This window comes from Ornithodoros turicata, unplaced genomic scaffold (genome assembly GCF_037126465.1).
Source record: "Ornithodoros turicata isolate Travis unplaced genomic scaffold, ASM3712646v1 ctg00000746.1, whole genome shotgun sequence".
Classification (NCBI taxonomy): Eukaryota; Metazoa; Arthropoda; class Arachnida; order Ixodida; family Argasidae; genus Ornithodoros; species Ornithodoros turicata.
Genome location: NW_026999400.1, coordinates 1,661,071 through 1,682,737, shown reverse-complemented (window position 1 = coordinate 1,682,737; position 21,667 = coordinate 1,661,071). Strand labels below are relative to the sequence as shown.

Here is a 21,667-nt window from a genome sequence, read left to right as displayed (position 1 = left end):
TAGCAACAGAACCGTCCAATTACGCGTGTCCGGCATGATTTACAGTTAGGGAGTGACTTTTTTGGGTTAAATTCTCAGATTCGGGGAGTAAAAATCGGGCGCTATTTTTGAAATCTGTAATTCGGGGAGAAATCGGGCGATAATTGTGCCTTCGGGTGTTATCGGGTGTTCTTGTTTCTCCTCTTGTCTATTAGGTCTTTTCCTAATCTCTCTCTCTTTTTTTTTGCGGGATCGTGACCTTCCAGTGATAATCCACGAAGGCATGGACAGTGTTGACACAGATGGGTGTATTGCTGGGAACGTAAGTGTCCCATTCTTACATGTGTTATACGTGGCGACCTTTGTTCGTCTTCTGTGGAAACGTCACTTGAGGATTTCATAGTGACTGGAATTCGGGGAGAAATCGGGTTTAACCCGAAAAAGTCACTCCCTATTTACAGTGAAGTGTCACAACGTCCTTTAGAGTTGCGGAACACCACCTTTGTAAAGGTAACACAAAATTCAGACACAAGTGCGGGACATATAAATATATTTATTATCCTACGTAGTTTCATTAATGTAGTGTACAAACAAGTTCGGTATCTGAGCAATATCTGCAGGATGGGTCTTGGCGTAGCTTATGAACTGCCGTCGGTGCCGAGAGAGTTCAGCCGCCCTGAATTTATGTTGAAGCAGGATTTGAGAGCTCAGCTAAGGAAGCACAGTATACAGAGCAGGAGCAACTACACTCTGACTGTTGAGCCGTAAAACACCTCACAGAACCGACACATTTCCGCATCCAATACTCCGGACCATTCCCTGGAAGACTTGCTTGTTAGTACTAATCTGCTAGGGGTGTGCGAATATTCGAGTTCTCGAATTCGAATCGAATATCAAACGCTCGAACTATTCGATTCGCGAATCGAATATCCAATATTCGACTATTCCAAGAATATGAACGACACAACCCGAAAGTGGGCTTCACCTGATGCTTCCGTGCATGAGGTGAAGCCTGCTTTACGAAATTGCCCTTGCTGCAGGACCAACACAGGTCGGACGGTGTTTAGTTTAAGATAACGTTATCCAAACTTAGTTTTGTAGACATCGTCTGTGGAAGGGGTGGCGCCCCTCCCACATGCAGTTTAGCGGTGCCGACGAGGGACTTTAATTTGATCTTTGTGAGGTTGCCTTTAAAAAGTTAGGACTCTCGAGTAATGACTACAGCCCACAAACGAGAAGGGTGTTTTAAAGATGTCCTTTATGTCTAAAATTTCAGCAGTGCAGCTTCCTCGGGTGAGAGCACAGAAACTAAAGGGTGTTCATGGCAAAGCTGAGGCAGGATGCCAATTCGTTTGTTTCACAAATGGCTTGTGGTTGTCTGAAACAATTACAGCTTCATCCGTATAACCATGCTACTGCCTGACATAAAATTTTGAAATGAAGGTAACCACTCCAGTAAGTGTAGGCTCACCTGAAAAGCAGGAAGCACTCTCATGTCAAATTAAAGAGTAGGGGCTTTAAACAGAAGAATGGCGTGTCTCCCTTGTGACAGTTAATGCCAGAAAAATTACACTAAAGCCATGGGCACCAAAATGGAAAGTTTTAGTGCGAAAGTCACATATTGTAAATTTTGCACGAATATTCGATATTCGATTCGATATTTGGAATTTTTTCCCCCATTCGATTCGACTTAAAATATTCGGATTCGCACACCCCTACTAATCTCATTTCAAAGCTGCATGGTTCTTGGCACTCTTCGCCGAAGTACTGCAGAACAGTGTGCTCAGCGCCCAACATTTCATAGAGCATTACGAAACAAAGGCCGTTCCCAACAATTTTGGGCAGTTATTTGTGTGCGACTGAAACTGATCGCTCCGCTTTAGAATCTTTGCAAGGGCTGATCTTTCGTACACATCTTTTACTAGTACAAGTATCTTTTCCTATCTGTCCCGTCCTGTGAAGTAGAAAAGTATAGATACCCTCAACGCATCTCAGTGAAGGCTTTCGAAATAAAGTGGATTTATGCCATTCACTAAAAATTCAGAATGCCCGATAATTCAAGTCAGACTTTGTGGCTCCTAAAAGTCAGAAAAATAGGTTGGCGACTGGACACAATGAAACACTAGCAATAAAGCACGCTTGTGTATAACTTTTTAGATGAGTGACTCTTGTATCTGAAGACCTGTGTACTAAAAGTAAGAAAGGATATCTTTTCTGTACAACCTGGAATAGCGATGTAATCGCCAATGCTACATGTGTTCTGTTCTCGTAGAATGGCCTATGAACGAAGGAATGCGAATGAGCTAGAAATCTTTGTGATCTGCTGAAATTTACCTGCAAGGTTTCTTGCGTGACTCTGTCCACGTCGTACAAGAAGTTTGTAGATGACAGAGGTTGCTGCAGGATTTTGTACAGTTAGAGTTTGTATCCATTTTGTAACTGCTTGCACAGGACCAGTTGTAAAATACTCACACACTGTGTTGCCATGTTGGGAGGTGGGGCTTTTCTATCAAAGAGTGCTTCCGAGATTGCAGTGACAGGTAGTTCTTCGTCGTAGTGAATTGTAAACAGCGGTGAATCCCACCTGTTTCTAGAGTCTGGATGCTCAAACCTCTGGATCAAGGCATCAAATCTGGATAAGGTAAGAGTTGTTTGCAGAAACGCAGTCACTAAGTCGTTCCGGACGGTAAGCAGTGAAATGCAGGAGTATTCATGTGAGATTGTTATGCCTTAGTACTGTTCCAAAAATAAGGCATTTATCATTTTCCTGGGAACTGGTGACTATGATATGAAATGCAGCATCATTTAGCAGTTCTAGCAAGAGACTTGTGCAGCACCAGATATGCCTGTCAGTTAATTTAGCTGCTCAAAGCATGAATTTTCTTCACTGGATATTAGGACCTGAAGGTTACAAATTTTCAAACTGGTGCCAAAGACATTTCATGAACGGGAACAGTTTGGTGTAGAAAGAAACAATCTGAGAAAGAGTTTTATTATAAGTTAGTGATAAGGTATTTTACATTTCTTTAGTGTACTGCTCCTCTTGTGGCCGTTCTGTATTCCACTCCCAACACCTGTCAACTGCCGTGTCTGTGTGCACCTGTAAAGGATCGACATAAGCACATTCCAAATTGTCATCAGATTAAATGTGGAGATGAAAGGTTCTCACAGTGCACTGTGTTGTCTTTACGCTTTTGGAAAGACAGTAGAGCTCATAGCGGTAACCTAATGAAACGATGAAGGAAGACTTGTAGGATGTTCTAACTTTGGTTTCTTTGTGTGCATACCTTTTATGTAATTTGCTGCATCCAGGATAACTGTATTATCCTTTGAGAGCAGCCTACATGTGAGAGCAACATGTTATATCCAGTCTAGTTGGGCACATGAAATATGTAGCTCACCGTGAGACTTCTGATTTAAGTTTCCCTCTTAGTTCCTTTTCCTTGTTAGAATCTGCAAAGCAAAAGTCCTGTTTAAGCAGAGCGCCCCATGTACAGCAGGACTTCGGAGAAGTCTGGCAACAGCTAAATCCACTTTCCTGTCATTCTTGCTCATATTTTGGCATTTCGGCCTTTCTGCTGGCTAGTACTGGCTACTGCCGTGCACGGATAACATTTCCGAGTATGATATCAATATAACGACTGCATTGCTATCTTTGTTGGCACTACACTACACCTCACCTCACCAAGTGACAGAACAAACTTATCGTCGAGAAACGGTGCACATGGTGCAATCAACGGGAGATGGAAGCAGTGGCGGCGGAATGTAACAGAAACTAACCTGCGAAAACGTTGTTCTTCGACAAATCAGAATCGCTGGAGACCACATGAACAGGTTTCTCGAGTTCCTTCTCGAAGTATTCCTTCAGCTGTTGAGTCCGCAAGGATTTTCCACTACTCGGAAATCCACACACCACAACCAGCGGCATCTTACCTAATTTCCAGCAATGCTTCCTAGATGGCGACGATTGTCCACTTTTCCATTGGCGTGTACGTTGTCACGTGACAAACGGATTGCGCGCCTTTTTCATTCATATTATTTACGGCAAGTCGAGACGCGCAGGTGTAGCACAATGCCGGGCGAAATTTGTGGACCCGTCCTCAGGTTTGCAAAACTCAGCCCTAATGCGTACGTGCCGACGAGGGGCTCGAAGAAAGCAGCAGGTTACGATCTCTACAGGTAATATCGCCTTTCTGGTTCTGTGAAGGGATGAGCCGTGGCATAACATAATGGCGGGCGATTGATTCAGGCGCTTCTGTTTCTCTAGTGCCTACGATTATGTTGTGGCACCCCACGAGAAAGCGCTCTGCATGACAGATATACAGATTCAAGTTCCCGAAGGATGTTACGGTCGTGTCGGTATGTTGATTTTTCCGCTCTGAACCCATAAAAATACTAAAGCTAGTCTTTCTCCCTGCAGCACCTCGGTCTGGTTTAGCCGTGAAACACTTTATCGACGTTGGAGGTAAATCACTTATTACAGTTTTCGTACGTTTCTGTACTTCCCGGACATTTTTTCCATACATTCCCATTTTTCTCACTCGCATTCCTTTCTTGTTACGTTGTGTAGCTGGTAACTGTGTTTATGAACTTTAATAGCCGGCGTTATTGATGAAGACTACCGGGGAAATGTTGGTGTCGTCCTCTTCAACTTTGGCAGCCAAGAGTTCAAAGGTATGCAGCGTTCCCCCCTCGTAACTTGAGATTCCGCACCACTCGTGCTCTACATCTCATCCCCACCCGTATTGTTTGCAGTGAATAAGGGGGACAGAATTGCACAGCTGATCTGCGAGAGAATAACGTATCCAGATCTTGAGGAAGTTGAGGTAACTATACCGTACACCATTGTTTCTTGCAGTTGAAACATGTTCATCCTCAGAATGGCTTACATGTGCATGTGCTTGCCTGGAAGGTTCCTTCAAAACACTGAAATAGTAAAATCTGTGAAATATGTAGAAGTTGAACATCTATATATCCACTAAATGCCAACTTAACCCTCCTTTTTTAAATGACAATGCAGGAAGTCTGCGTCAGTACCTAGTTATGTCATACCCGAGAACCGCTTCACACCTTATCGGCCAATGGAACAACATCCGAATTTACCTGTTGTATTGCAACAGATGTACATTTCCGATCGTGATGAGAACATTACCATGTTCTTCATCTCAACAGACCGTTGAAGTCTGGGAGATCTTGGCAGAACGAAAATAATGTGTGAACATGTTTATGAAATGTTGTACCTGCAATTCTGACACATCTGTGTGATGTGACAGCATGTTGAGACGAACCATGCTGTTTGTGCTTATTTGACTGTTCCAAGAGGACATTTCTCACAGGAGATTAGCAGTAGGTTGTTGGGCTCATCTCATGACTCCACTCCACATGAGTGACACTCCAGACTTGGAAAACAGCGTTTATTTTATTTAGTCCATGAAAAGAAGGTGCCTCGAGGATTCTATATGCAAAATTTCAATCCTGCTTACGAATGCTGTGCATTTCTGTCAATTTTTGAAGCTTTTATGATGCAACGAGCGAGTAACGTAATCATAACCCCCACAAAATTGCCATGATGTGATGTTCTGGAGAGGGCACTTGTCCCTTAGCAACAACGTCGGCGTCCTGGGAGGGTCACGTGGTGGAGAAGTCGTGAGGCTGATCGAAAGAGGAGAAAATGGGAGAGATGTCTTCTCCCTTCTTTGTGTTTTCTCCAAGGTCGGAGCGGTCGGATGGTATGTCACGTGGGGCTCCACTAACGGAGTGCAAAAAGTGACCAGTCGCCATTCCGTTAAAAAAGGGGCACGCGTAAGGAAATTAGTTCGTCAAAATAGTAAGGCCAAAAGATGTCACGAATTTGTTCGAATTTAAGGACCTTTTTTAAGGACCTTTCACGTGCTGTCGCAAATTAACTTATTGCTATTCACACAGTAATTGCATAGTTAATAAACAAGCGACACTCTTTCAATGCAGCTTATTATTTTGTGCATGATTTTTTTATTAGCATTTTTTCTTTTTTTTAATTGTTTATTAGAATTGTGCGTGCTTAAGTGACTAAGACTGAAGCTGTACACTGCCTGTTTGCAGCAGGAACATGTTCGACAACGTCTCGATATTCAGACTTTGCACGCTAATACAAACTCTCCCAGCACGCACTAGACCTGCCTAATTGAGTCACTCTGTGCAACTGTCTGCTTTAGCTTTGTGTTTATGCCATGTCTCCTACACGATAAAAGGATTAACATGCATCAGCATTAATAGTAGTCATTTAATTAGAAGAACATCAAAATTGCAAGTAGTCTGGATTGCAGATACAGAGAAGGGTGTGCAAATATTTGGATATCTCGAGTAACAAAGTCATTGTGTATTCGATTAAAATTCCGGATTGGATATGGAAATATACTTTCCAACTTTGAATCAAAGAGATGTCTCTTCAAATGAAATGCATTCTGAAGCTAAACCTGTAAGCCCAAAAGCACTACAAGAAAACATGGCAAGCAAAGTGAGAGCTGTTTCATGTAAAGATAAGTGCTTCGTATGTGTGTTTCCTTGATGCATCATAGCTATAGTTGCTTATGCGCCATTAAACTCCACCTCGTCATCATCATGATGTCTGTTCTTCACCATGGTTACTTCAAACCAACACGCTCTACACCTGCTTCTATTTCCGCACAAATGCATATGTTTGGTCATGTAACATATTTGTTTCAGTTCTAAAATGAATATTCACACAGCCCTAATCAACTGTTAGAACATGTTTCAGGGAACCTGGAACATCGGGAATTGTTTGGGAATTTTGTTGATTTTGTTTTTGATGTTAGTGAAAAAGTCGGTATTGTCAGGGAAGCTGCCAAAAAGCAGCTGTAGTCACAGCATGAGATTTAACAAAAAAAAAATATATATATACATGAGGGTCATCAATGAGGCACAGCATGAGGTCTCCCTACCGCAGGAACAAAATAGGTTCTCTTAAAAACCAACTAAGAAACATGTACATATTTACGTTCTGTTTGTTTGAATTAACTAAAATGATCCATATTATACGGTTATTCGATAAATAATGTATTTTACGAGTGACCAGAATCAAAATGTAGGAGCAGGAACCATGTTCCCCTTCTGTTTTTGTCTGGGAATTGCCTCGAAAAAGTCAGTGGAAACCTGGAAGAGTCGGGGACTTTGGAGGCTGCAATTTGGTAGAGACCCTGTGTTTGCAGTGGAGTACACATATTTATAAGCGTGCATACATGTGCTTTGCTGCTGTGTACATGCATGCACCACGTTGGCGCGACCACTGGCAAAGCAGTCTTCGGCTGTTTTTCCTGATATGTTGCATCACTCTGGGAGATGGCACTGTCCAAAAAAAGTGGGCAACCTCTGTTTTGGAAGTCGAGCTTTCTTTTTTGAAGAAGCTCCCTGACATGAGGAACAGGAAACATGTTGGTTGTATTGGGTATTTGGGAATGGGAAGTAGTTTTCACTGAAGGGTTCAAAAGCCCCAACATTTTGCAAGCGTGTTGTTTTTAGGCTAGGCAACATCACATGCTCTTGCGAAATATGTGTTTTCTTTCCAGTCGCTGGACAGCACTGCACGGGGTGAGGGAGGATTCGGCTCAACGGGTACCAACTGAATGTTGTCCCCATTTCCCTTTGTTAACATTTCACATTGTTCTATTGTCAATGGTCATGCCAAAGATTTCTGGTTGTACCAAAGATCTCTAATAACTTTAACTCCCACCTGTTTCTGTTACTGAATATACTGAAGGTGGTGATGCCTGTGCTAGTGCTTTGTACATGACCTGAGGAGGACCCAGCTTGTCAACTGTTGTAAAAATAAAGCTTTTTAATGTACAAGCACTTCCTGTCGTCACATCTTTGAAAGACCAGTGTCGTGTGTGACATTCTTGATCATCTGGCGGATGTCATTGAAAAGTGGGTGACCCTTGTCTTTCACCAACTTGAAAATAATGCTCTCTGTTGTATCTACGAAGCAGCCTATTTGACGGAGCCTCTGCAATACATTATACGACACACGTTATTAGAGGCCACTGTGATGTTGGAGTTTGATGATTAGATGATGATAGATTTACCTCAAATGCGAGAATTCTGTCATCTTGACTTCGAGACGAGGTTGCGTCCGCTACAATGTGTACGATCTTTCCATGGCCCAGCAAATCCATGGCTGTTTGCTCCACACATATATGAGCCTTAAACGTTGTATATTGTTAGATCTCACCAGTTGTATACGTGTATTAGTGACTACTCACTTCAATACCAAAAAGGACGACGACTTCTATTTGCTTTCCAATTGGTCCATCTAGGAAGCGTATCACCTCTGGAACTACCATACTGAACTTCGTTTTTTGGTGGACTCCCACAGCATGGTTAATGTCCAGTTCAGCTACTGTGTTGCCAAGACCACTTGGGTACTGCAACATGGTACATGAGGGTGAGTACTGAGCTTTCACTGCTCGCGGACATGAGTGTTCCGAGAGGGGGCAGTAGGGCGGAGGCTGGCATCCCGTGGAGCTCAGAGACTGGAAAATGCGCAATCTCTGCTCGCAGGTAATCATGATTTTTTTTGTCTGATCTGATATCATCATTCCCCGCCGGATCCTCTGAATGCCAGATGTTTCGATTGTCGTTATTCTATTGTGTAGTGTCTACTGGTTGGACGCTTTGCCACCCTTTGGAAGCTCTTTGCCCTCCCTTGGGAACGCTCATGCATCTGGGTGTGCATTGAACCACACAAGTGCTTACCTGCTCTGTTACGATTAGTGGTATCTTCAGGAGCTTAGACAATTGAAGCTGCAAACGTATTGTCAAAAGATTATGCTGGTTTTGCCACTTATTTATTATCTGAATAGTCATACCAGTTTTTGGGCTGCATCCGTAATTTCAGGAAAGTAGCGTATGGCCTGTCGGAATTTTTCTTGTATGTCACACATGAAAAATGCCGTTTCCTCCACGGCCATCTTTCCGCTGCGCGGCATTTTTGCTCTCTGAGTGTCACCAAGCGATTAAGTACACTGTTCTTTGCGAGAGATCGTCAAACTAGTTCACCATAGTCAAACTACCATTCCGAGAAATTAAAACCAGAAACGTGTTGATGTCCGTGACACTGCGAATATCAATATCCACCCAGCCGCCATGTTCCCACCAGTGTTGCTAGGTGACCTATACACGCGGTCAAAATGTAGCCAACGGTTCACGACGTTTGCCTTTATTGTATTGTATTATTGTATTGTATTACCTTTTATGGGATTGTCCCTTCTATGTTGTTCCAGCCTCAGAACATCAGTTCTCTCATTGCCTTTACTTGTTCACCTTGCCTCTGCGGCGAGTTGGAGGACTGACCGAGTTCTTAGTAACCGTGTTAGTACTGATCAAGTCCCACGGGTTTTAGGTCATTCTTCACCCGACCTTTGGATTTATTGTATGCATCAGGGGTTTTTTTGTTTTTTTTTTTAGCTGCACACACACAAATGCATTAGGACACCTGTATTTTTGTCATAAGCTTACCCCGACTTGGCGGCCATTAGGAATAAGCTTGCTTGTGCCGTGAGGTGGCTAATTAACAGATATAAGATACGAGATATTTATTTTCATTATCTTTTTAATTAGATGCTTCAGGGAAATGTGAGATAGCAGAATTGGGGAGAGGCATTAATTAGAGCGACCCTGTTTCGTTAAAATCCTGCCGGCGTGTTTGTCATGTGTTGCTATGTCATTTTGCGTAAAATGTTCGTCAGTTGCACCTATTTTGCATCTTTCAACTCTGGTGCTTGTGTAGCAAAGCCGTAATTTAAGCGTAACTGAATCAACAAATTGTTAATGATTTAATTATTGTTGTTGTGTTCATATGCCGGTTGACTCTCCACAGAGTTCACATTAAAGTTACGAACCTTCCAATGTGTGACTGCAGGTACGTCACAGTAGCATAAACTTGCCTGAGTTCATCGTTGCTGACCCATAGACGAAATAGCAGAATGCAAGGTGTCGTTTCAGTTGACTGCTTGTTGACGTTCCAATCAAAAATAATAATATTTCCGTGTTAGCGCTGCGAGGCAACTGTGGCTATGAACAGTGTACAGACGTGGACAGATGGAGAGAGGACAGCAGGAAGGAGTAGGGGACACGGGGGGGGGGGAGGCACGACAATGCTAGTACAAGTTCGAAGATTAGGGTTCCAAGTTCACGCACTTTATCGGGTCGCCGTTATGGGACCCCAAAGGAGCAAATCATTACATGCAAGATACTTCACAAATTATACTGACTTTACTCTCCCGTGCGCCTCATTGCCTGTTTTGTCCGCGCTTGGTCAACCTGCAGCTGGGACCACTAATGGATAAGATTTTTAAAAAATTAGTAACAAAAAAACGATACCTGGGTCAGAAAAGATGCACACGAACAGTGTCGTTCCGAGGGGTGCGACGGGCCACCCCAGAGTGTGCGCCGGACGACAGAGGTCGTGGATGTTCATACGGTTGGGTAACAGAGCGATAGCTGAGAGAATTTTCGCGGTAGAATTTAAACATTCCACGTGGATAAGACTCAAAGCGCAGGCTAACTGGGTGAAACATGACGAAAAGTAACACCGAGACTGAGGACCACAACAAATTCTCAGGGAATTCTCACTTTTCGAGAATTTGTTGTGGTTGTCTGCGTGGTTCCTCTGTCTCTGGGTCACTTATCGTCACATTCCACAATTGATTTTTCACCGTTTCGTTTTCTTTTTTTTCTTTTTTTTTACAATTTTTCAATGAGTGCAGGACGTCATCCAATTACCAGTATACATAGCTACAGGTGGAGGGCACATATGTAAATTCTATCTTTTTTTTTTTTTTTTTTCAATTTTGAAAGTGTCAGTGACAGGCGAAGTGACACTCATAATGACCTAGGCAGAATGTGGCCACAGGACGGCTGTGCACACGAAAATGCGGCCTTGTTCTTGGGCGTCTTTCTTCTTCCCTGTCTCGGATTTTTTCTCATCGATGTATTACACAAGCTCGCTTGCATGTATTCCTTACCGACAAAAGAGACCACAGCCAACGCACACATATATTTCGCTAGAACTGTCTTCGAAAAGCGGCGCGGCTTTGGTGAGCACGCCGATCTGCGTGCTGGACGGCACCGCCGCCGATGACGCCTCCGCTACGCCGATTTACGCCACCTTCGCCGATTTACGCCACCTTCGCCAGGGCAAAATTGATCCGCCCTATCCGCACCGCGGTGTCGCGCCTCTTGTGAAGACGAGAATTGGGAAAGCGCAAACTGCGGTTTCATCGCGAACGGCAAAGCACGAACGACGCAACGCATGAATTCCGTTCCTTTTGTATTGCTGTCAGTGTAACAGCATATTTCATTCCGCAAGGAGAAATGTTTGCACTTTTATGTCCCTTCATGCGTGTTTAGCAAAATGAGGCTTCGTACGCCATACGCTTTTGCTAGTTACATCAACTTGCACGAGCGTGACATTAATTGCCGTGCTTAGCAGTGTTAGTCTTTTCATTCAGGAACGCCAGGCTTTGCTGGTGGCTGTGAATTCAGAACCAACATTCCTCATGCCAGCATTTTTTTCCCGCTGCGTCTTGATCGCACGTTACTTCACTTATATACTTCGATATGCGTCATGTTCAGCTCAGAAACTTCTCTCCTCTCGCCCGTCGCCAGAGTCACTTGTATAGAGGTTACAAATCTTTATTTATTTTTAATGTTTTAGCACCGCGAAGCATCTGTTCCATTAGCGACCTTCTAGATTTCATTGCCTTAGCTACTACTAGCGTTAGCGTTCGTCTGTGTGAACGGGAGCGTGACTGGCAACAATGTATAGGTGAGTGTGAGTGTGTGTCCCCGTGTTTCAGAGCGTGGCTCCGTGTGTTGACGAGAAGGTAACAAGCGCGGTGCGCTTGGTGCGAGACCTCTGATCGAGAATAGAAGGGGGTGTGTTCGAATCCCAGTGTTTTCGTCAACTGAGTTGGGACAAAGTTGGCGACAAGCTTGCTTCAGAGAAAAGCGGGTCTTGTGCGAGGTTGCAATATTTTTGGCAATTTATTTCTCCCACCTCTATCTGTACCACAACTCTACTTCGATGCAACGCGTCTCCCTTTAAAGTGACAGCGTCGAAGAGAAACGGAGCGGAGTTTTCTTTTGTTAATAAACCAGAATTAATTTGCCTGTCTCCTTTCGTCGTGGTTTACTTACGCGAGCACGGTATGCGAGTCACGCAATCGCGGAATTGGAGCTACCGGACCTCTTGGAGAGAGAGCGTCCCTCCATTCAATTGTCCAAGCCCTCCTATATCCTTTCGCTGACAGACGAACACTTCGTGCATCTGTATTGGCGTCAAATTGGAAGTCAAGTCACACGGACTGGCTCCCTCTAACATTTCAAATGAACTGGAGCAGAGTAGCAACTCCCGAACAAGAACTCACAGCGTGTCAAGGATTAGTGTATGTGCTAGTCGTCACGGAGCAACAGTCCAAAACTGAGGAAAGATAACCCTCTCCCTATGGAGTACTCGGCGAGTTCCAGCTGTGACTAAATGCAATACCTCTACCACGCTTCGCGTGCGACCTTCTGCTACCCATACTTGGTAGTTGATCTCATGCGCCAAGAGTAAGCAGTAACGTGACGACACGTCATTAGACGCGGGACACAAGACACTGTAGCAAGACACTGGTGCAAGAAGCAAACTCAATAGAGACATATAGAGGCGTTTTACAGGCAAAACAGAAAGGCCCCCATGGTAGGAACTACGCGGGCGACGCACACAGAAAATATACTCCGCCAGGTGGAGGGCTACACACTCGGAACGAGGCCGATTCCGCATGAACGCTGCGAAGTGTCAAATGTCAAGGCCTCGAAGGTACCGCAAAAGGTCGTGGGTTCGGCAAGGACATCGAATATAGCATCTATGCCTATGGCGAGACACTCAATTTTAAAATGCACGTGTGGTAGAAACTTTTTAGTCAACACCGTATCTTGCTGGTTCAATGTAGCCTGCAGCGCAAACATAGAAGAACGCGTTGGCTCTATATACATCGTGTGCGAACGAACAGCAAATCAAAGAGCCACCCTACACAACTTGGCTTCTGGAGCGCGACTAGCTTTCGTGGCCACGACGATGACCGCTTCTAGCGCTGAGACTGCCAATTGAACCGGCGTATACTTGAGAGATGAAGTAATCTGCAAGGAAAGGACATGAAATGCAGACCGGCCGTGAACTCGTGCAGAACTATGCGTGCACTTTTACAAGACGAATACGAGAGTGCAGATCAAGGCCCGAGCGGGACTGACAAAACGAATACAGAAGTGCTGCACCGCCGGAACGGGTTCAACGAGTGCAGTCAAATCGAATATACCTCATATTTTCATCCGCTGGGACGAATAATTCCCTCCCTCCCTTCTTAGTTCTCCTGCTTGATGCCAATACAAGCCCTACCTACCTTCCTCCCTGACGTCTTCTCGCCTTGTTCATTATGTTCATGGTGGTGGCAAATCATGTTTTAACCAGCTCGCTATAGGACTGTACTGGCCTCTGCAGCGGCTCTCCCGAGTTTGGATTGTCCGCTTGGTATGGCTAGTACGAAAAGCAAACTCTGTTTGGAAGTGTTGCTATCTGGAACCACGCAGGAAAGAGCCTTATTGCGCCGAGAATTGAAGCCGAGATTGGGGGCCTCTCCTGCGACGTCACCGCTCGCTTTCCCTGTTTTGGTTACATACATCTCTATGGGGCCCCCAACGCATAGTTCCGAAATACTTGGAGAGGTGTTATGGTAACGCGCCAAAATGGCATCAGCAAAGCGACCTCATTGGGCTGTTCAGGTAACGTGACCCCCGCGTGGCTCCGAAGAAGCTACAGCTCATCTCTTATCCTTACCTCCGGATATACAGAGTAGAAACGGGGCTGTTAGGCTATGCCCTGACCTTGCCTTCCATGCCTTCATTTTTTTTTCGACAGAAGAGAGAAGCCTAACAGCTGCGTTTCTACTCTGTATATTATCCTGTCGTATTAAAGTGTCTCTGCATTGAAGAGCCGTTGGGGCGCCTGCTTTGCTTCTTTCCGCCGTGTCTGGCACGTAGGCCTAAGGTAGGGTTAGTGTCCGTGCAAAGGGGCTACATCCATACGTAGTTCTCCTGCTTGATGACAACACACATCCTATCTCCCTAGGTAGTTCTCTTGTTTGGGGGCAATGCGCCCTTTATTTATGGGCAAACAAGCTCAGCAGATGGCATTACAGAGGGCAGGGCCCCGTCCTGCGCCGACGAGTCTCAACACGGACGAAACGGCTTCCCAGTAGCATGCTCTTCGCTTTTAGGGTAACATTTTTGAAACGTTATGCGGGCAAGCATTGCGTCTTGTCCCATCTCACAGTTTGTGATACAAACAATTTAAGTACAAGCATTTCATTCTGTCACATATTCCAGTCCTCAATAGAGACAATAGTTCACAATACAAAATGACACATAAAATTTCAGTACAAACATCACATTTTGTCCCGTTCTCCAGTCTTCAATAGAATATTAACATGACATCATGACGATGATGATGATGCGAGCGAACCATGATATTAAAAACGTTGGCCAACCGGCCAACCGTCTTTCTGGTGGGAAGACGTGTAAAACGTTGCCTACGGGAGCAATACGACCAGACATCCTCGTGCGGATGAACACCTATGGAGGTACTGTCATCTCAAGGGAAGCTCCATGAGCCGCGAGTCAATAGGGCAGCTGACCACTTCCGGATTTTGTTGACGTTAGCTGACGACGTGTGCTGAGCAGAATAAAAACGGGGAAGCGACCGGATCGAATTAGGCAGTGCTCCGTGTGTGGGTCGTACTAAGGGTCGACTTTCGGACGTGCTGAATAACCTAAGATACGCACTACAAACTTGAAAAAAAAAAGTAATCAGAAAAGGACAGTGCTAATGGTGATGAGTTGATGATCTCCGTTTACCGTTTGTCTGAGATACCGCAGTCGCGCAATCGCAGGACTACCGCAGTATTGCGGTAGTCCTGAATTTGAGGTTCTGGATGATTATGAAAGGTGTGTGTGTGTGTGGAGGGGGGGGGGTTAACACCATACAGGTGAAGAATTTCCTTAATACATCTGAGAACTCTACGAGTTCCACTTGTACCGCCTGTTGCAAGAAACGGGGTTTCTATCTGCTTAGTATACCAAGTATTTGGAAGATTCATTGGGCTAACATGCATGCTCCCATGTGCCACTGCGGCACTATGGGGCGGGACACCCCGCCTCGAATTAGGTCAAGATCCGGGTGAGGGTGTGCTCTAGATGTTCAATGTCGCGAACTGTATAGAACCACTGGGATGTAAAAGCCTCATTGAGTCGCATCCAATGAATTAATGCGGCGTCTCGACAAGAAGTTTATCGCGGCATCCGGAAAGCGAGAGTTGGAACAACTCTAGCAAGATTAGAGGAGGGGGGATGTCATTTGTCTATTGGGGAGAAGCTAGGGGTGCCACTAGTTGTCGAAAAATGGAACGACGGTCTCCTCTCAGCAGTGCAATACTTGTTCGTCTCCTAGTTGAGAGTGCTGCTTCTGAGGTGCTGTCAGCTTGTTCATTCCCCACGGCACCACAAAGGGATGGAACCCACTGAAGAAATAGCCTGTGTCCTGCTTCGTACAGATGCTGGTAAGCGATTAACACGTCCGTCACTAGGGGTGTGGACGAGCCTCGCATGTTCTCGATAGCTTGCAGCGCAGATTTTCAGTCGGTGAACACTGTTCATTCTCGCCGGCTAAAATCAACTATGTGTTGCAGAAATAATAGAATGGTATAGAGTTGTGCAGCCGTTGATGATGTTGGATGCGAAAGGTGTCGTCCTTGCACTACGCCTTTGGATGGTATTTCAAAGGCCGTGTACGCTTGCTATTTCTGGAAGTGCCTCCGTGTACACTTTACAGAAGTGGAAATTTTTTCTTCTACTAGAGCATAGAAATAGTCTCGAAGGACTTGAGAAGGAACTTGATCTCTTCATTCCCAAAGACCTGGAAGGTTCACGGAAATGGGCGAGACCGGCACACACCAAGGGGGTTCCTATAGCGTGTTACATCCCTCTAGGTACGAAGCCAGTGAGGCTCGAGCGTGTCATCTGCGCCACTCGATAAAAGTCACCCTCGGGGCGGTATCGAATTTTCCAGAGGACCAGGTGACGTCGACTGTGCGCACGCAGACAGAGGGAGTGCCGAGCTGTTTCCTTTTCACGTAGAAGTTCAATCGGGAGTCCTTCGGCTTCAGCCAGAACGTGCCGTTTTTCAACCGTTCTTGGAACTCCAAAGCAGCGACGAAGGCTACGAGCAAACAGACCCCGAATGGTATATAATGATGTTGTGGAAATCTTATGCAGGACCGGAAGGTGTAAAGCACAGCCGCCCGCACCAAGGCTGTGTGAACTGCGTGGAGGGAGCGCTGATCGCAGCTCCGCTTGGCTTTGGTTTCCAGCTTAGATCTGACTGCATAGGTGGGGAAGTTACTTTTATTTTGTAGTGCACTACCGTTACTCACTACTTTTTCAAAAAGTAACGCGTTACTTATTCGTTACTGTTGCGGTAGTAGGTAACGCGTTACTAACGCCGTTACTTCTGATAAGTAATGCCGTTACTTTTGCATTACTTCACCAGTTGTCCTCACAATATGTACCATTTGCGGTTGAGTCACATAAGTGCACTCCGCAAATCAACACAAGCAATATTGAGCACAAACAAGGGCCACACATGCACACAACTTACATGTACGATTTATTGCAACGCAGAAGTAGTTCATGTTCAAAATTTTCATCTGTGAGCTTCGCCCGTTTGGCTGAGAGGACGTCTAATGACCAGTGAGTGCTCCTTGTCAAGGTCGATAGAGACGGTGACCTTTTATCTCACACAGTACAAATCCAGACAGCCAATCCCTTGGTACTTTGTTACTTGTTCAGAGGGTACAGGCTATTTTTCTGTCGCTATTGCCCCATTCGTCCAAAAAATACCAGAGAGAGTGAAAGATAGAGGTGGTAATCAAAGGTGACATCTCAACCAGGGTAGGTAAATGATCATTCTTTTGCGTTCTTCGTGGGTGCCGACGTGACACTCTTGTCATTGTTCAAGGTGAATAGAAAAAATCGGGGATTTTCCAGGATTCTGCAGGTACGGTCCTCACTCAAGCTTCGACGCTGAAGCAATGTTCCCGAACACGCAGTGACGCATAACGCCGTTACGCGTTAGTTAGCAAAAATGTAATGACGTTACGTTACTCATTACTTTTCTCGCAAATGTAATGCGTTACCATATTGCACTACTCGAACGTAACGCGTTACCGGTAACGCACTACTTTGTAACGCGTTACTCCCCACCTATGGATCTGAGTCCACGACACACGCCAAGGAAGCACTGGAAACGTACAGGCTCAAGCTTCTTGGCACCGACACACAAAGGGACATTTGTCATTGCTTTGCGTGTGAACAGGACCTCGACGCACATTTCGGGTGGAAGGTCCATCCCAATTTGCGTGATGTACTGGTGGATGTTTTTAAAGCCAGTTGCAAGCGGCGCTGAGTTGCAAGGAAAAGAAAGTATAGAGCACATAGACTCAGTCATGTAGGCAGTCAATTTGGTTCACGGAGTCTTTCCACTTGATAAATGTCTACACTGTTCCTGATGTGTTGCACCAACAGCTGTCCGTTCTCCCCGATATCTTTGAAACGGTAGAGCATGGCTTTTTACGATGCCATATTCCACTAGTGCTTTTGGGCTAGTGCGGCGCAAATATTTGAGTTCCCAACCGCCTATTGGGCCACTGTTAATTGCTTTGAGCCACTGCCAGTAGCAGGCGAAGTGTTGGCACTCACGTCGTTTTTGAAAAGTCTGTTACAGGGAGCCAGACCGTGTGGCATCACTTCCGCTTTGCTGCGAGTACACTGTATAATACTCTGTAAGAAATTCAATCTCTGCACCATGTTGGAATAGAACATCACACCAGGAATAAAATTTTGACCACGACAGGATTCTCCTCTGTACCTCCATAGGTAGTTTACTTTACCTCCATAGGTGGTAGTTCATGTACTTGATGACAAGACTAACGTCTGTAAGATTCCTGGAATGGAGTGCGAAAGCATTTGCCATTGCTGGCATAGGAAACATATCTTCACGCGTGAATTCGCCGGAGCACAATAGTTTTCAGCGACCCTGGAAGTGGGAACGTGGCTACCTTTCGAGGCAGTGAGGGCAAGGCTCCGCGGTCCGCGCTCACCTTATCCGTAAGAAGTCTCTGTACGTGCTTGCGGAGTGTTCTCTCCAATGGCTGACCTCCAACCGTCCTTTGCACAATGTTAAGGGTAAATGGCATATTAAATTCTATTCACTATGACAGGACTGTAGCCCGTAGCACCAATTTCCACATGGTGCGCCATAGGCGTCGCAGACATCACTCTCCCATTGTGGGATTTGCTATCCGGATATGTGAGGTGGTTCTTTCTCCGTGTAAAGTGGACTATATATCTAGGGTTTGTGGTTTTCGGCATTTATTTTCAACCCAATTCGGGGGGTGTTTATCGGCATTTATATGGGGGACAATAAATCGGATTTTTTCGGCATCTATATTCCGCCCAAAAAATAAATGCCCGAATACGGGCATCTATTTATTTCGCATGAAGGAAAGCCTATTTTGCGCGCGAAGTGAATCGATTCATGGCTTCATTAACAATATCTTTTATTGCCTGTGCCAAACAAGCAAACAAGGAGACTACCTCTTGTTGTGATAGATGCAAGCGCACATCATCATGCTCGCATCTGTCATAGCGGCTCGCTCCTTGCGATTAATAACACGCCGTTTAGAGAACGTGCACTCAACATTAGCGCTAGAAACAGGAATAGCCAGTATGCTTAAGGCGCACTGCGATAACAAAGGCCATGTGCTGGAACGGGTCGTCCAAAACTGAATAGGAGATATATCCACCTGAGGGGCAGGGCATACAGCATATTCGAAAAACTCGCGCTTTATATCATCCATACGAGATTCATCTCATAGAACAAATAAGAATATGTCCTCATACAGTGAAGTGCCTTGAAGTGCCTCAGGAGCGGAAACAGGGGTCACTCCAAGTAGTAACTGGAGGGGAGTAGATAGAGGAATACAAAAAACACAAAAATGAACTAGAAGGCTAGGGCAGGGGATGAGCGATCGGCTTTTGAAACCGTTTGGGAGCTCCGTACACTCATGATCTCTTTTTAACCCGACAACAACACACCACAAAGGTTCTGAATAGTAAATTTACTAAAGGTAGGTGTGTCACTAAGTACGTGTGCTGCCAAAAGGCGGTCACCGACCGCACAAACACACACCGGCCGACACACACAAACACAAACCGAAACAAGAACACAGCCCGAAGATAATGCTACGCTCGAGAAATAGTCGACAAAGGGAGATTCCAAGGGGATTTCTCTTTGCCGTTCCAGGAATGGCAGCTGTCAGGATACGAGAAATTCGGATTTTTTCGGAATATTCCGAATCTGAAAAAAATCATTCGGGGGGGGGGGGTGTTTTCCGGCATTTTTCGGAAAATGCCGAAAACCACGAACCCTGTCTATATCCAAAAGTATAGTGGCAAGACACACTCATCGCATACAAGGGTAACCTGAGTCACCTTTTTGTCGCTGGGGTCGGTCGTCATATATGAGTCACAATAGAGTCACCTTTTGGTGACTCATGTAATAAGTGAACTATGCAAGAAGAATTTTGGCTAATAGAAGGGTAACCTGGGCATAAGATGGCAACAGAAGTATGTGAGGTGGTTCTTTCTCCGTGTAAAGTGGACTATATTCAGAAGTATAGTGGCAAGACACACTCATCGCATACAAGGGTAAGGTGACTCATGTAATAAGTGAACTATGCAAGAAGAATTTTGGCTAATACATGTAGAAGGGTAACCTGGGCATAAGATGGCAATAGAAATAAGCCTAGTTTTCGTCTAGTGAGCGAATACAGTTATGTTGTTCATAGTATTAAAACCCCGAGACTAGGGAAGTATGGAACAGACACACACGGACAGAGTCAAAGTTGAGACTTTATCTGTGCGTGTCTCTTCCGTATTTCCCTAGTCTCGGGGTTTTTTAATATTATGAGTTCTAATCACCACCTCGCTTGCTTTTTAGCCAATCTCTCTTTGTCAGTTACTATATTGTTTGTGGCTGATGTGGTCGGCTCCTGTGTGCTATCCCATCTACAGGTTTCAGTAGAAATGAAATTTTATGTGAAAATTTGAAACAGTAACACATTGACAGTCCCAAATTAAACTTTAATTACTTGTCACTAAATATAAACGTATGGATTACGCAAGTAATGAACGGTAGAAATTAGCGTATATGAGGTGAAGCATTTCCAAATATCGAATATAGCTTCCTTTTCCTTCGAAATTCCCGAAAATCCCGTTGTGTAATGACCCTTGTGGTCCCTCAACGTATAACCAAAATAAATAAATAAATAAATAAATACCAAGTTGCTATATACTGTGTCTGCTCAGAAATGTCTTGTTAACAATAGAATGCCAATGATGAGGCCAGTGCCCAGCAGAGGGACAGACACCGAACGAGCTGTGTTCCACTCTGTAATTTTCTTCCCTCACTGCTGTAGTGGAACACAGATCCTTCTAGAAATATGGTAGTCATATCTAGCGTGCTGGAGTTGACGGCCCAATGCCGAATTTGGGCCAACCTCTCCATATTTTTTTGTCCCATTTTTCAAACGAGACGAACAGTCGCTGTTCAAAATATCGGTCGCTCTGGAACTGAGGATCTTGGTTTGATCGTGATTTTGGAAGGCAGAAGCGTAGCCGCAACAGCCGCACTGGGAAGAGGAAAACATCGTACCACTGAATAAAAATATCTATATCATCAAACAAACAATAACAACAACAAAAGAAAAAAGAAAAAAAAAGCACAGCAGCATGTTCTCATAGACAGTTGAAGACAAGGTTTCAATTTCCCCGAACAACCATTTTTGTGTTCCCCTAAGTGCCTGGTGTTGCAACAGTAACTGATTGAGTAGCCGTGCGCCTCCTGCCAAGGCGGAAGTAGTAGTTGCGCCAGAGAAACAACATTAGAAACAAACCCGCGACACTGACGACCTTCTCTTCCTGTCTTCCAACTTTCGAGGTTCCTTTTGTACGAATGCCCTATGCATGCTTGATATGCGACCTACGGTACCCTTATCTGCAGACTACATTTATCTGCGCTTGTGCATATGTACGTGTATAACGTGCTCATTAATAATGTAGTACCGCGCCTTCCTGTCGTCTGCTAAATTTGCCGTCTGCTACTTTTCTTACATTTCGAGCTGGAAAGTCATTCCTTCAAGACATATGGATGGTAATCACGGGATCACAGCCATAGGATTATAATGTTGGCGCACTGCCAGGGGCACCCACATTCGTGACGTTGTTGAATGCGAAAAAGAGAGAAAACTAGTACTGCTTCAAAATCATAACTTGTGGAGTACTTATCGGCGCGCGGCCTGTGTTAGACATCCAGCAACCTAAATTTCGGAGTACATGCTAGCGATATCATACATATCGCATGCGTGTACTGCACCGTTGTGCACACCCTCCTAGTTACATACGCATCCAAGAGATGGCGCTGGAAGTACACCCTTTTTTTATTTCACTCTCTCATTCCTCGTGGGCTGCTCAGCAACGG

At 44.9% G+C, this 21,667-nt stretch overlaps 3 protein-coding genes across 3 annotated transcripts; 1 reads left to right on the top strand and 2 right to left on the bottom strand.

Moving 5' to 3' along the window:
* Positions 1 to 512: 512 nt before the first annotated feature.
* On the bottom strand, positions 513 to 3,952 carry LOC135374828 (protein KTI12 homolog). The gene is made up of 9 exons (XM_064607761.1): positions 3,760 to 3,952; positions 3,381 to 3,432; positions 3,267 to 3,319; positions 3,149 to 3,204; positions 3,000 to 3,079; positions 2,452 to 2,611; positions 2,314 to 2,376; positions 2,189 to 2,257; positions 513 to 678 (listed from the first exon to the last, which is right to left on the bottom strand). Exons 1-9 carry the CDS (start codon positions 3,905 to 3,907, stop codon positions 541 to 543), a joined length of 819 nt encoding a protein of 272 aa, XP_064463831.1. The 5' UTR covers positions 3,908 to 3,952; the 3' UTR covers positions 513 to 540.
* LOC135374830 (deoxyuridine 5'-triphosphate nucleotidohydrolase-like) lies at positions 3,561 to 7,824 on the top strand. Its single transcript, XM_064607763.1, has 6 exons — positions 3,561 to 4,158; positions 4,247 to 4,338; positions 4,400 to 4,444; positions 4,579 to 4,653; positions 4,735 to 4,805; positions 7,545 to 7,824. Exons 1-6 carry the CDS (start codon positions 3,926 to 3,928, stop codon positions 7,599 to 7,601), a joined length of 573 nt encoding a protein of 190 aa, XP_064463833.1. The 5' UTR covers positions 3,561 to 3,925; the 3' UTR covers positions 7,602 to 7,824.
* Positions 6,222 to 9,133, bottom strand: LOC135374829 (isochorismatase domain-containing protein 1-like). Its single transcript, XM_064607762.1, has 5 exons — positions 8,844 to 9,133; positions 8,731 to 8,778; positions 8,238 to 8,399; positions 8,061 to 8,177; positions 6,222 to 7,981 (listed from the first exon to the last, which is right to left on the bottom strand). The coding sequence occupies exons 1-5, from the start codon at positions 8,961 to 8,963 to the stop codon at positions 7,838 to 7,840; spliced, it is 591 nt and encodes a 196-aa protein (XP_064463832.1). The 5' UTR covers positions 8,964 to 9,133; the 3' UTR covers positions 6,222 to 7,837.
* Positions 9,134 to 21,667: the final 12,534 nt, after the last annotated feature.